This window comes from Cyanistes caeruleus, chromosome 1 (genome assembly GCF_971803275.1).
Source record: "Cyanistes caeruleus chromosome 1, bCyaCae1.hap1.1, whole genome shotgun sequence".
NCBI classification, from domain to species: Eukaryota; Metazoa; Chordata; class Aves; order Passeriformes; family Paridae; genus Cyanistes; species Cyanistes caeruleus.
In genome coordinates this window covers 107536691-107551574 of record NC_141701.1, presented here as the reverse complement: position 1 = coordinate 107551574, position 14884 = coordinate 107536691, and the positions used below count along the sequence as shown (strand labels likewise).

General features: G+C 35.2%; 1 protein-coding gene across 7 annotated transcripts in view; it reads left to right on the top strand.

Moving 5' to 3' along the window:
- KIF15 (kinesin family member 15) overlaps positions 1 to 14884 on the top strand; it is a 35171-nt gene that overhangs the window by 12798 nt on the left and 7489 nt on the right. For all 7 annotated transcript variants that reach the window (XR_015275597.1, XR_015275598.1, XM_023919388.2 and 4 more), the window contains 15 exons: positions 1019 to 1196; positions 1609 to 1750; positions 4072 to 4213; positions 4548 to 4736; positions 5616 to 5723; positions 6539 to 6644; positions 7170 to 7335; positions 8189 to 8339; positions 9325 to 9410; positions 9783 to 9858; positions 10117 to 10203; positions 11144 to 11248; positions 12094 to 12216; positions 13704 to 13850; positions 14768 to 14872. Coding sequence is in view for 5 of the 7 variants with exons in the window: in XM_023919388.2 (XP_023775156.2) it covers positions 1019 to 1196; positions 1609 to 1750; positions 4072 to 4213; positions 4548 to 4736; positions 5616 to 5723; positions 6539 to 6644; positions 7170 to 7335; positions 8189 to 8339; positions 9325 to 9410; positions 9783 to 9858; positions 10117 to 10203; positions 11144 to 11248; positions 12094 to 12216; positions 13704 to 13850; positions 14768 to 14872 (1911 nt within the window). In the remaining 2 variants the exon portion in view is untranslated. The remainder of the gene's footprint in view (positions 1 to 1018; positions 1197 to 1608; positions 1751 to 4071; positions 4214 to 4547; positions 4737 to 5615; positions 5724 to 6538; positions 6645 to 7169; positions 7336 to 8188; positions 8340 to 9324; positions 9411 to 9782; positions 9859 to 10116; positions 10204 to 11143; positions 11249 to 12093; positions 12217 to 13703; positions 13851 to 14767; positions 14873 to 14884) is intronic.

Below are 14884 nucleotides of genomic sequence, written 5' to 3'. Positions count from 1 at the left end.
AGTCTTTGTTCTTTTCTTTTACAATTTTTTGTGAGATAGCTCACATGTTGTAGTCCTGTGGTGGGTGAATATAGACTTTTTAGGAAAGTCAGGCAGAAAAGCAGAGGATATGTGGTGGGTTCCCTTATAGAAGCATCTCAAATGCATGGGTTTCCCTATGGAAGAGACAATGGCAGGGTTTAGAGCTTGAGTTTGCATAAGAGGAGAGTTTAGTAAGGGTGATGTCATGGTGGGAGCTTGCCACAGACCACCTGATGTGGGTTAGGCAGAGGACCAAGTTTCTTTTCAGCAGCTCAAGGAAGTCTCCAAATCAGAAATCCTCATGCATATGGCAGACTTCAAGTTTTATGACATCAGTTGAAAAGGGAAAGACAGCAGTAATGCGGTGGAATTTTTGAAGGGTAATACACGTGTCAGATGGACATGTATGGGGTGATGTGGTCCAGGAGCTGTCTGAAGAACAGCTTTGGGTTATTCAGGTGTCTGGTAGGTGTAGTATCATTTGTGAGGCAGTTTTGAAGAACAAAGAAACCCGAGAGAGAAGGCAAATTCTTGAAAAACAATTTCCTTCAAGCACAAGTAGGGAAAAGGAGTAAATCTCTTGGCAGAGTAGCATAAATCTAGTTCATAACTGAGCTTCAAAGGAAAGGGAGGAGGAGAAGAAATGAAGTTTAGCACAGTCCTACATTAGTATGTCTTGCAAGGATAGTGTTAAGAAAGCCAAAGCACAAAGTTAGAATGGAAAAAGGTATCAAGAGCTGCAGGAAAAGTATCCTACTGCTTTACTACCAGAGTAGTAAAAGAGTAAACATGTAAGATATAATCTTGCTGTCTTGAGAGTAGATGCCAAGGCAGTAAGAAAATTAACCAAAGAAAAATTGAGTAGTTATAACCACTGTGGGGGATACCTCTTTTCTATTACAGTTTAATCCATATTAAAGGTGGTAGAGTAACAGCTAGATAGCTACAGCATTGTCTGGAAAATAAAAAGTGTTGAATAAAATATTGATTACCACAGATGGAACAACACCCACGAATTGCAAAGTATGCCATGGAGAACCATAATCTCAGAGAGGAGAATAAAAAACTTCGTTCTTTACAGTCAGTTAAAAAGGCCCAAGAAATTGATGCTCAGACCATTGCAGAGCTAGAAAAAGCTTTTTTGGAAGCTTCAGCCACAGAGAAAAGTACTGGAGGTAAAAACATGCTAATGTTTTCCAGCTAAATATGCTTATAATGTTTCTGCTGTCTGCAGCATAGTGTTGAAAATGTCTGTCTTGGTCTATTTTTGCCTTCCTCAAAGTGGTACCTGAAGACCGATAAAACAATTTTACTTAATTGTATTCATGTTGGCCTTGAAGCAATAGGGAATTCTGATTTGCATCTTGTGAAACTCATCTGTAATCTCATTCTGTGGTCCTTAGTTATCACGAAGACTGCAGTAATATTAATTATTACTGTTTTTCATGTGGACTGTTGCCAATACCTATTTCTGTCAATTTCAATTGCTGCTGTGCTGTTCAAAAGCCCACAACCGCTTTCATGTTAGTAAAACTTTAGGTATTTGAGCTGCTGTGTGATTTCAGAGGGTCTATGTTTGTTCTGTAGGTCACCGCTTATATTCCACCACCATGTCAGGGGAAGGCAATTCGCTGGCATCTGTCGAAAGGCTGAAAGCTCGTCTGCTGCAGACCCAAGCTGAACTGGCAACTTCAAAGCAAGAATACGAAGAATTTAAAGAGCTAACCAAGTGAGACAGAACAGTATTGAAATATCTGTAATTAAATGGTTTTAAGTTGTTATTCATATCAATTTTTTTAAAGACTCAGGTCCTGATTATATTGACTAGGCCTGTTCTTTGCATGTAAGAAAGGGCCTTTGTTCTTCATATGTAAGAATAATGGCATGCACACACAGGGTATGTTCTTGTTGAACTTGGTTATTCCCAGACTAGGGAACAACCGTCATTAAATCTGAAGGTATATCTGCCCTGCTGCAGGTTTCTTTGTCTTTTCCAAAGCCACTCTTGATAGTAAGATGGAGGAAAATTCTTCACACCATGCAGGAGATGGACATACCCTTTAATTCTGGTAGTCACCTGCTTAACAGGCTTAGCTGGCAGAGTTTGGCTTAGTTTCCATTTAGAGCAAATGTTTTTCAGTAACTGAAATAGTAGAGGCAGACAGGAAGTAGTAGATGATGGGGCAGGGGAAAATGAGAAGGGGTATTTTGGGGTTTGTTTTTGTGCAACAGTAGTTTTTAATATAATCACTTAAAGTCTGCAAGTTTGAGTCATCATAAATGTAGAATCCAAGCACCCCAGAAAATTCTGGCTGAACAGTTAGTTCATTTTTCATCTCATCTTTTAAGAAGGCAATAGAACTGTTATCTTGAGACTTGCTATGGGAACAAAGGTTAAATTCAAATCCGAGCAAAGATACGGTGTCAGTAGAGCATTTATGTCCATTTGCTTTGGCATCTAAACATGAGGTAAGGGTTGACTTTGCCCTTATTAATGTAGTGAAGAATTTACTGTCATTGTTCTCCTGGAGGGCAGCACAAGATAATAGGAATGCCTCACTAATACCTTCAGCGTTCATATGCATGTGAATAATACATGACTTCACTTGATTAACCCTATTTCTGAAAAATTCAGATCTTGTAACTGCAGATGAAAGAAAAATAGCATTTCCAGCAAATGTAATGCAAACCTGGAAGGCAGAAGGAACCTGATTTTTTTTATTATTTATTTTAATTGTACCTAACAATATTGCTTTCTGTGATTTCAGTGAAATTAGAGTGTAAGTCTGAAAGCATCAAGGCACAATTTTGCCTCCCCACTTCTATTTTTAAAAAGTAGCTTTTAATATCCTTTTTGCTTATTGAGGCAATTGTACAAATCTGTATTTTTATTTTTAGATTTGTGTAGCAAATCCTATGAACTTCATAAATAATAGCATTTTGATCTACTGAAGTTATCAATTCAGCAATCCATCAATTGTTCTATATCATTAATTGCAGTAGTCTATTTATATTTTTTATATGGATTACTTTATTTTTCTGCCCATTAAATATTCTTCTATTTTATGTATTCCATGTTTTTTGAAGGTGTTGCTTTCTTGGTAGTATGTATGCATTTTACTATCAATTACCAGCACTTTCTTAGGGGAGTGCAAATGGAGATGTGTTTTTCAGCCTCCAAAGTCACCAAATTTCACTACACTTAATCTTTCCAGTTTCAGGGTAACTGAAGCTTTACATACAGGTGTAACTATATGCTGTAATAAAAGTAGAGTAAAACAGCAATTTCACAAAAACACCATATGCTAATTTTTCTGCTGTTTTTAATTGCAGTCAGAACTAAAGTTCTACTCTGTTCCCTAAGTTTTGCTGCAGGTGCCAAGACCATGAGGGAAAATGATTGCATTAAACTGCCAAGAGATGAAATAGTATGTTTCCATTTGTCTATGGACTTTGACCCTACCATTATGACAGTAATGGCAACTATCACAGTAAAAGCTTGTAGCTCTGCAAAATACCTAGTGAAAATTATTCCTAAATTTCTGCTCAACTGTTGGATTTCAGTTAAAGTACTCTTAGAGGGCAAAATAATCTTAACAGAGCAGCACTTTCCAAAAAAAAAAAAAACAGCCTTTAGAGGATTTTCTTTAATCCTGGCAAGCTCCAGTTCAGACTTCTCATATAACTGGATAACATTTTTAAAGCTTAATACCATACTGGAATGGGCGATATCACTTTCTCTTAAAAGGAGCTGCAGAGCTCTCAGCTTATTTCTTACCATGTAATGGATTTTTTTTCTGACATGTTTAGTTATCCATCTGCTTGCTTCATTATGCAGGCACAAATAAGCTGCTTAGCTTTTTAATTTTTATATGTTATTTTTACTCTTTAATACAGCAGCGATGGCTTTCTTCTCAAAATAATGCATTTGGGTGTTTGGGTAAAAGTTCAGCTGCAGTTTGCTCACTGGCAATACTGCAGCATATCCTTACTGGTAGGAAGGCATACTCATGGAGTAGTTTTGACAGTAGCAAAATACTTCCTAAACAGGAAAAAACAGATGGAACTGGAATCAGAGCTTCAATCCCTTCAGAAGGCTAACCAGCATCTTGAAAATATTCTGGAGGCAACCAAAGCACACAAACGCCGCGAAGTCTCTCAGCTACATAAGCTACATAGAGAAAGTCTTAAGGTATGGGAATAAGTTTATTTAAAGCCACACATATTTACTTCTGAGTTGTACAAGAGAATAGACTGTAATTTGTGTAATCCCTCAGCCTAACTAGTTTTCTGGAATGTTCTCTATATGTGATAAACCAAATAGGCTACTTTTTATTCTGGAGTATTAACTGAGTGACTGCTACTGTCATCAGATGACGAATCGGAAGAAGTAACGGTACTTCAGAACTAGCCACTTTAAGCATTTTATTTCATTATTATGCTTATAGAATTTAATACAATACCAGACAAAGTTTGAATTTCATTTTGCAGTTAAAATAAGGACTGCTTTGTAATCTTTGTTACAGAACATAACCACTCCAACTAAAGCTTACCAGCTGAGGTCTCGCCTTGTGCCACGAATAAGCCCAGATTATAATTTTGAAGATTTTCAGCGTTCTGAAGAGATGATGGATGACATTCTAAAAGAGCCAGTTCCACCAGAGATGAGTGAACAAGCATGTGAAGCCATTGCTGAAGAGCTCAAAGTGGCACAGGTGAATGTTCTGAATAAAAAGTGAAGTGTATGTGCAACTACGTAATAAAGCAGGCTTTGTCATGAAGTACTTCACTGGCACCAAGTGCACTTTAGTTTGCACTGGAAACCAAAGCCCCTGATTAATGCAACACTAAACAGTTCCCTATACATAGTACTTGAAAGAGGACTTAAAAATACTGAAAGTGATTTGAGGATTGAATATCATAAGTAGTTTATTTCAGGATGTTCATACTTTTTTCTATTTAAACCTGGTATCTTGTCTATAAGGAGTCCTCTTTATAAATTGACAGCTACATTTGGAGCAGTACACATGCTTAATATATAATACTGCATTATTTGAAGAAACCTGCTAAACAGTGCTTGTCCACCATTATACATTGTCTTGTATCTTTTCTAGTGGGTGGGGAAGGTCTTTTGTCACATAGAAGAACACTACAAATTTATCTGAACTACTCTCTAGAAGCTGGAACTAACTTCAATGCATGTAAAACCCTGGCACAACAGCCAAAACTCCTGTTTGATGCTTATCATAGTGCAGGGATCCTGTAAGGAGTTTAATGTATATTTTGAATAATTTCTTTTTAAAGCCTTATTTTTCCAAGATAAACACGTGTCTGAAAACTGAAGTGTTTATTGGATTCAGTCCTTGTATTCACTGATGTATTTTCCTGGTGTTTTTGGCAGTTAAGTTAGAAATAGGAGAAATCAGCTACTTAAGACATCAGTTTATTTTTGAGTGTTCTGTTTTCTCTTGGTTCAGATCATAAAAATAGAAACTTGTTGACTTTTTATGTTTAATATGCACAGACTGCCATATGGCATGTGAAAAAAAAATGCAAGATAGCTGCTCTAATTTTGAGTGTCTCTTGTGTCACAGGAGCAACTGAGCACAATGCAGACAAAGCTGGATGAAGAGGAAAGCAAGAATATAAAACTCCAGCAGCATATTAATAAACTGGAGCATCATTCTGCACAAATACAGGAGGTGAGAGAACAATGTAATATAGGGCTCATGTAACTATCATATAGCCGTACTGCTGTGTTGTCTGGTGAGGTCTTGCAGTGTTACTTGCATTTTGACAAATTTACATAGCATCATAACTCTGGGCTGTGCAGGAAGACAAGGACTTAAAACCATGGAATAGTTTGATTTGGTTTAAAGGTCATCTAATCCAACCCCCCCCTGGAGTTGGAGTGAGCAGAGGAGGTTCATAACACTGCAGTTTTGAGTTTGGTTTTGTTGTTTAAAATCTTGTGAATCCAGGCCTGCTTGAGCTTAAATATAAGTAAATCAACACTGTTGTGGTTCGGTTTGGCCAACTTCATGATTTCTGGAAAACAACTACAGTAACAAGCAGATTTTAAACTTTGGAATGCAGAAAATACTCATCTCAGTTGGAGCTACCTATCAAAGATTTGCAGGTCTTGGTTAATTGTTAGGGTTGATTTATCATAGAAAAGGAAATAAGGCCTGTATGCTTTCCAGATAATTTTCACTTCTGATATCTTTGTTATCTGCTCCTAAGCTGTGGTTCCTTTTAAAAGAACTTTTTCAGTAAGGTAATGTCTTCAGTAATATAAATTATTTTTTCCTTGGACTTTGAGGGATTTCAGAGTCACCAATTACTGAATTTAAAGAAAAATGTGTTTATAATCAGTTGGTAAAATGCTTTAATACATTTGTATTAAATATTAATATTAAATTTAATACTGTTTGTAATGTAAAGTCACACTGAAAGTGTGTGACTTTTCTGCTCCTACACTTTCTTCTATTTAAAAAAATTTACTTTTCTTTTCAAGCTTCTTTCATCTGAAAGGAATGACTGGAGTAAAGAGCGCCAGGAGCTCCTTGAACAGATAAAATCACTTGAAAAACAGCTTCAAGAAAGTCAAAACAAGGCTGATAGTAAGTCTGTAATACTAAAATTTTATTAAAAGTTTTGAGGTGTCTTACTTTTTTAAATCAACAGTAACATGGGCTGAGTAATTGTTTGGTTGTTAGACATACTGCTTTGATTTTCTTTTTTTTTTAAAAAAAAAGCAATATTTAATACTTGCAGATCATCTTTGCCTAGTCTTGCACAGTGTACAATATTCAAAATAGTTCTGTCTTTACTCTGAATCTGAAGGAGGTACAAGATACAGTATTTAAAAAGACAAATAAAAATAAAGGATAAAACCTTTGTTGTCTATGGAAATTACAGTGATACTGTCTGGAATGTTTTTGATTCACCTTTACTTTTTAAAGTCAGTGTTTTGTTGACCTTTTCCATTCACAAAGCCTTTTTGTGTGTGACTTTTTAGATTAATTCCACTGCAGGCATGCAGAGGTTTGTGAGACTTTCCCAGCAGGTTCTCTAGCATTTTGTGTCCTACAGGTAGCACACTATTTTCCAACTAACATGTAAATTATTTTGGGATTTTTTGACAGTATTAAAAAGTGAAGTCCATGACTTGCGCATTGTCCTGCAGTCTGCAGACAAAGAACTGTCTTCTGTAAAATTGGAATATAGTGCCTTTAAGGAAAAGCAAGAGAAAGAAATAAATCAGCTTTCTGGTAGACATATGGATGTACAGTTCCAGCTGGACAGTGTCAGGTATGTTGGCAGTTTGGTACAATGCCTTGTTATCCCTTCTGGATGTATCTAGTGATTCCCTCGCCCTCTCCTGTATGTGAACTTACACTTTACATTTACATTTCTTGAAAATTGTTTTCTGTTTGTCCTTTGCTTGTTTGTTAGGGAGGAGGGTGTTTGTTTGGGTTGTTTGATTGGGGTTCTTTCACACCTATTTCAGGCAATATGGTGGAATTATTAGAAAGAAAACAAAATGTGCCTGCCTTAATTTTGCTTTCCGATATAATTTTCTTATTAAATAGGATGTATCTATGAACTTGCTGCTCTCCAAAAATTAAGTGGACATATTGTCAGTCTGGTCACATGAATCAGGTGACATAATGATGCTGCTCTAAAAATACAAGCAGAAAGAACTCATAAAAATAACTGAAGTTTGAGTAGCAAAGACAGAAAAGCTCACTGCCTTGTCTGCAATAATTATCAGGAGATAACAATCTGCTATTAGTATCAGGAGATGATAATCAGTATGGTTTTCAATTACTAATGTGATTTAGTTATGTTGGGTTTTGTTGCTGTTTTGTCATGCTTCCATTTTATGTTTTGGGTTTGATTTTTCTTTTGGAAAACTTAACTACATTTTGCACTATAGCAGGTTATGTCTTAGCTGAATTTTTTTGAGTGAGACATTGTAAGACTGGGAACGTGGAGCTGAAATTAAATGCTGTGGTTATATTGGTGCATTCTGTGTTAGCAGAAATACTGTTTGGAGAGTATTCTTTCTGTATATTATTTGACTATTTTAAAATACAGTTGGAGTATTTTTAGAAGGACATAAACCCTTATTAGATTATTTGGTCTGGATTTTTTTATGAAGGCTAGAACATGAAAAGATTCTTGAAGAAAAGGCAAGCCTGCAGGATGACTATGACAATTTGCAGGAGGTAGCCAAGTTTGAGACGGACCAGCTGAAGCAACAACTTGAGGACAGGAAGCAAGAAACAGAAGCAATGAAAACTGAGCTTTGTGTAAGACAATCAAGGATTTTAAAGGACTTAATTATACCAAACCCAGATTGCTTAATTCCTATTATTTTATCACTGATAACATTCCACAGCAGTAATAGGCTTCTTGGTAATTTCATTTGGAAGGTGTACCCAAATTGTTTTTCCAAGCTTACTGCAAGATTTTCACAACCACAGGCTATCGGAAATATCCAATAGCATCATGAATAGTAAGTTTTTAGGCTAAAGAAATTGCTCTGGAAATGTTGAGGGAGATGGGTTAATTAGTAAAGGAATAAGAAGCTTCTTTGGAAAAGAATCCTGACATTGAAGTGCTTTTATCTCAGGGCTAGCCAAGACTAGCCTAATTATTCTATCTTTACAAAGCAGTTTCTTAAAAATTTTCATAGTGGATGTGATCTTGTTAAAATGATCTATGGCTTGTGGTGGATCACTGTCCTGCAATTTAGTTGATGTTGTCCTTGAAAGCCTGTCAGACTGCAGTGACTGCAAAACAGCAGCAAGGTTGCTCAAGGGCTTTTGCAAATAATTTTACTTGCATTTCTGCGGAGTTTGCAGTGCCTGCTCGGCAAGTTTGGTCTAGATTTTCCTTATTAGCGTTTAACGGGATACTGATGGATTGAATATTGGTTTAAATTCCATATATTCAGTATTTTGAAGGAATACAGAATTTTAAAATGCCCCCAGATTAATCTACAATTGAAAATTCTGATTTTTGCCTTCACAGCCTTGGATATTGGGACCATCACAGCTTTATAAAATTAGTATTAATGGCAGGTACAAATATCTGATTACTAAATGTAAATAAGAGTTTACTTTAGAATGTCTTCAGAACAATCTAAAGATCTTCCAGTTTTAAGGTTTTGTGTAATGGTTGGTTTTGTTCAGTCATCTTAAGAATTTGTTTAGATTTTTATTTTGTTTTAGATTGCTCTAGAGACCTTAAAATTGTAACTTCTTATAGCAAACGTATATTTTGATATTCTAGAACCTTTTGCAGCTTCTGAAAACAGAAAAAGAACATAATGAGAAGCTAACATTACAATTGCAAGAAGACAAAGAAAACAATTCAAAGTAAGTTTTAATTAGCAGTGGGGTATATTTTCATCTGATCTCATTGGTGCTATATGTTGCATACAGGTGGGGATCCCATTTGTAGAGGTGTTTTTCTCCAGATGGGTTTTTTTATTTTATCCAAATCAGAACAGCAATTCATTTTTCATTGTATAGTTTTTCTTGTCAAAGATAAAATTCTGCCACTGATAGCAGTGTAAAGCTAGTAACTAAAGTATTAGTCTTTTGCATAGCAAAATTGAGAATGTGGTAACTGAAGAACTCTCAAAAAAATTAAGTGCACATAGAATAAACTCATATCACTTTGTTCTTGTTAAAGTTCTCTTACATTTCTAGTGAGAAATATAATCAAAACATACTTTTTTTCACCAGGGAGCTCTTGAAAGTACTTGAAAAAGCACAGGTGGAGAAACCAATTTCAGAAATGGTGACACGGTGTGAGCAGCAGGTACAACAGCAGATTTGAATATTGGAGTTGTGTGTTTATGGCTTTTCTTGGGCATTAATAACAATTTTATTGGCATACTGTTAGGTTGATTATCAGCAAAATAAATGTAGAGTGCTGAGGCTATATATTTTAAGCTACTGGTAAGTTTTTTAGGTAAGGTTAACAAGTTACTTCCTTTTTTTTTTTTCATGACTTGATACTTTATAGAACACAGCAAAGGTAGTGAAGACACTCCTTCACAAATATTATTTCCTTTAGGAAGCAAAACTGAGGATGTTGGAACAGGACCTGGCTGCTGCTGAAGAGACTATTGCTTCTTTGAAGAAGACAAACGATACAGATAAGGTTTGGGTTTATTTCTGTTACTGATACACAGTGTTGTGAGTAACTATGTGCTGTAGTAGAGATGAAAGACCAGAGCCTTCCTGTACTGCTTAGTCATTTTGTGCTTTTAGGCAATCCTGGCTATATAGCCAGGTAAAATAAATCCTACCTTTTCCTAGCATGGAGTTTGCAGGGAGGTAGGAAACTGGTATGCATTCAAAGACAAGTTGACTGAAGGTGAAACAAAAAAAATGAAGGTAAAACTGTCTATTGGACAAAACATTCAATGCCTAAACAATGCATAATTCCCCAGGTGATTAATAGAGCCTTCCAGTCAGGGCTCTGTTGTAATGCGCAGATGGGAAAGGTAAGAAAGGTGTTGTAGGAATGTGACTGTGTGTCACATTATCTGTATTAATAAAATCAAAGCACTTCTTTATGTAAAGACTGTATGAAAGCTTAAATCGCCTGAGTTCCCCAAGTGCAATATGTGCTGTCTGTAAAACAGGTGTAAGAAATCACATGGTGCATTTACTACTGGCATGATGGTGTTGCTTTTTCCATCATAAACCCAAAAATCTGACATGCATAAAGTTAGAATCAAATGGTGTTGTCAGTGCAATGGTATTTGTTGAATGTGTCTTTTTCCATTACAAACATACCCTTAAATTGTAGTTCTGCTCACCTATTAGTAACCTGCTACAGCCTGAGACTAAATCAGCAAGCCAGTCTTCTCTTCTAATGAACACTGCAATTTATTCAGTTCTTTAAGTGCTTAGAACAAAAGCCAGTGATTTAGCAACAAATTTTCTGTTTATTCTTTACATGTGCAATTTGAGGACTCATTTTCACCTGGTTGATTGAAGTTTTGGATTGACAAATTATATACCAAAGAAAGTCCAGTAAAACATTATATATATTTTATATGTATTTTATCATGATTAATTTTTTTATGTTGCAGGAAGTTGTAACTGACTTGATGAGACAGATCCAGGAGCTGAGGTCTTCAATTAATCATAAAACTGAGTCCATAGATGGGCTGACAAGAGAGCTCGAGGATATAAATGTATGTTCTGTCATTTTGAAGGACATGGTAGTGCTCTTTAGAAATGGCAGCAATGACATGTCTTATCATAGGTCTCAAAGAGTGTAACTTGCTGTAGTGTTTTTGAAGGAAACTTCTTTGTTTTGACATGTTGAAATCTTCTGAACATTTTATGCCTAAGGCTGTCTCAAAAACTGAACCCTCTCCACGTGGTGGGTAAAAAGCTATGTCTCTAAAGGGACCTGTTCACATCCTGTAAACTCCACTCAGCTGACAGTCATATTTAGATTTTCTCAGAAACTGGCAATTTAAGACCTTAACAATTGAAGCTGAATTGTAAATTCATTTTTGATGGAGTGAATTTTTATGTTGCTGGTACTACTATGTTCTAAATCTGAAAACAAGTATAAAGAACTAAAACTTTATTTGAATAATTATAAATAAATAAAATGCCTCTGCTTTATTAAAACAGGGCTAGTTTGCAAACTGATAGAGCAACCAACAGAATACTTTACATAATATATTATGTGTGAACTCAAATCAATTCAAAAGGGTCTATAGAAAAATGTTGATGAGACATTTCTGAATATGGCTATCTCTTTAATAATGGTTTCAATAGGTAATATGTATTGTGGTGGCTAATTCATGTTAATAATCTTTTTGTATCATTCTGACAACTAATCTCTACAAACAGTTTGTATAATTTAGCAAGTAAAATATATCATTCTGGTTTTAGTCACTGACACAAATTTCTAGATCTAGTCATAAGATTGGTGATGTACGTTTATTTGTCTTCTGTTTGCCAATTTTAACATGGTAACATGTTTTTCTAAAATATTTAAAATTTTATTGAATGCTTTTTGTAGTACAAGTATAATATTGTTCTGGCTGCAAAAGAAGAAAGCAGGGGAATCATAGAAGATCAGGAAAAGAAGATTGAAGAACTGAAGGAAGCCTTGGAAGGAAGAGAAATAGCTGATAACATTGAGGTAAAAACATTAATGTTGGTGTATTATGATTATTTGTTCAATGAGACCAACTGGATGTGGTTTTGCTTAAAATGCTCATGTAGAACTTAACCTCATTTTAGTTCAAACTACAGCTAGTTAAGCTGTTCTTAAAAGAATTTTTCATGAGATACCTGACAAATTCTGTTAAATTATCACGTTACTTGACATAAATATTTTATAAGCTACTTCAAAAAAGCCTATGCTAAGAGCCTGGTTTAATTTTGTTAAGGCCACTAAGGAATCATCAGCTGAATTTAATGGCAGCTTTAGATGATGTAGCTGAGAAATTAAAATAGGTAGAATATATTATGTTCTACAGTGTCTCTTCCCCCACTGCACTATATTCAGTAATAGCTTTTCTTTAGTCATAATTTTAACTAAAAGCTCCACCTGCTGGAAACAGATCTAGGGCACACATTTGATTCATATGTGGTTTTGCTTTTTAATATTGTATCTTTCTTTAACTCTGTCTTTTCTGTTACTGATGTCACCATTATTTTGTTGAACATGTCCATCAGTCAAAAACAGTAGCACCTCCTTACATGTAATTTCTACAAGATCATCTGTGATTAGATTAGCTAGTCAAATCATATAGCACTAATAAAGTCTTCCAGGGAGCTGTGTGTTTCTCAAAGGACATTAAACATAATGGAAATCTGTTTTAAACTAAACAGACTATGTTCATTAATAATCATATCTTAAAGTGACATTCTGAAACCCAAAGCTGAGTTGTCTAGCAAATGGATCATTTGGGGTTTTTGGCTTTTTTTAACTTAAGTGCAAGTTCCCGTTTCAATGTTATCCTTGGATAAGTTAGATAATGTAATAGATATTATATATAGATATAAAGATGATATTTGGCTCCTGATAAAATTACAGTGTTTCTCCTTTATACTTCAGTTACTAACTTCTTCATGCTTTCTTAACTGGGCAAGGAAGAACTAATCTGAGGTGGCATTTAAAATACTAAAGTTTCTCCTTATTTGTTAACACATCTTGTTTAGGTATGATGCCCCATCAGATAGCGTGGGAGTATAAATCCTAGAATAAATCCAGGGGTATCTCTGGAATATCAATGCACTAAAATGCTGTAATCACTTCATTGTGGATTAAAATTTATACATTTTTTTCTGACTTCTTATTTAGAGAACTGTGTATCTTTTTAAGTATATATTAGGTTTTTAAAATAGGGATTAATTCCAATGATCTTCTGCTAGAATCTTAATTGTCCCTGTACTGGGGAAAAGTTCTCATTTTCATTCTGCAACCAAGAGCAAGAATATGAAAACATGCTAAAATAAACTTACAGATGAACGCTTGCTACAATTAATGATGAAAAGGTAGAAGGAAAAGGGAGATGCTTGTAGCTGTTAGCAATCTTGGCACCCAATGACAAAACATCTTGAAACAGCTGACTTGGAGGAATAACATTTCTTTTTTTACTCATCCAATGACTTGAAAAATAGAGGGACCTTCTGTGTGAAGAATTGCGTCATACAGCTGATCAGCTGATAAGTCTGACAGAGGCCTCTAAGAAACATGATGCATTGCTCCAGTGTGCACAGGAAGACATAGCAAAGAAAGAAGCTGTAATCCAGGAACTCAGGGAACAGGTAAAACAAAGAAATTGAGAGCAAGCTGTTGTCAATTGCAGTTTCTGAAAAAGGTTTCACTTGTCATGTTGGAGCATCTGGTATATAGTACTCTTGTTGAAGAGAAATGTTTGTTCTTATAAAAGGAAAGCAGTAGTTCAAAAACTTCTGAACAAAGATCAGGTAACTTTAAATATTTTGGAAATGTTGTCTAGAGATCACAAAAATGTTTACTCTGGTGTCAGTGTAAAATTATCAGTACCTATAGGAGCAGAGCAACCTCAGGTGTTCAGCAGTGTCACCCAGGGGATTACTTTTTCCTCTGCTTAACACTTATCCACAAACGATATTATTATGCAACAGAGAGAGAACTGTGAGCTCTATAAATTTTACAGTAGTTTGGAGATGCTGCAAACTAAATAGCTATGTTAAACCTTTGTTCAAATTTCAGCTCTAGTTGTCACAACTATCACAGTGCTAAGTAATATATTTGTATTGGCAAATACTTTTAAGTTATTTTTTGAAAGAGAAGTTCTTTTATCAAGTTAGCATATTCTCTTGTGCCAACTGATCAAATCTATACCACTAAAATCTTTGTATCAAGTCACGTTTTGACCAGTAATGTTTGCCAACCAAGCTTATAATGGGTTTTTTTCTGTGTTAGCATCCCCTTTGAAAGGTAGATTGTGTTAGCAAGGCAAGGAAATCAAATACTAACAAGAACAAAATTCAGATAAACTACAAAGTAGTTAGCTGTATAGATGCTTTCAAAAATGCTTGTTGCATACAGCTATTGGATGTTTAACAGTGATTGACTAAATATAGAAAAGTTATCAAATGGAGTCTTAAGCTTGCTGAAAATAGAGATCTGAGTGCTGTTTTGTTTCCTATTTTGTGTGTATTATGAGCTAGTGTAATTCTTACTGTATTTCTAATAGTTAGACAAAATGACAGAGGAACTGGAGAACAGGAAGAACGAATATGAACTGAAAATGAAGCAAATAGATTGCTTTGTGGACTCATCTTCAGTAACATTTCCTCAGGTATGTTAGAGA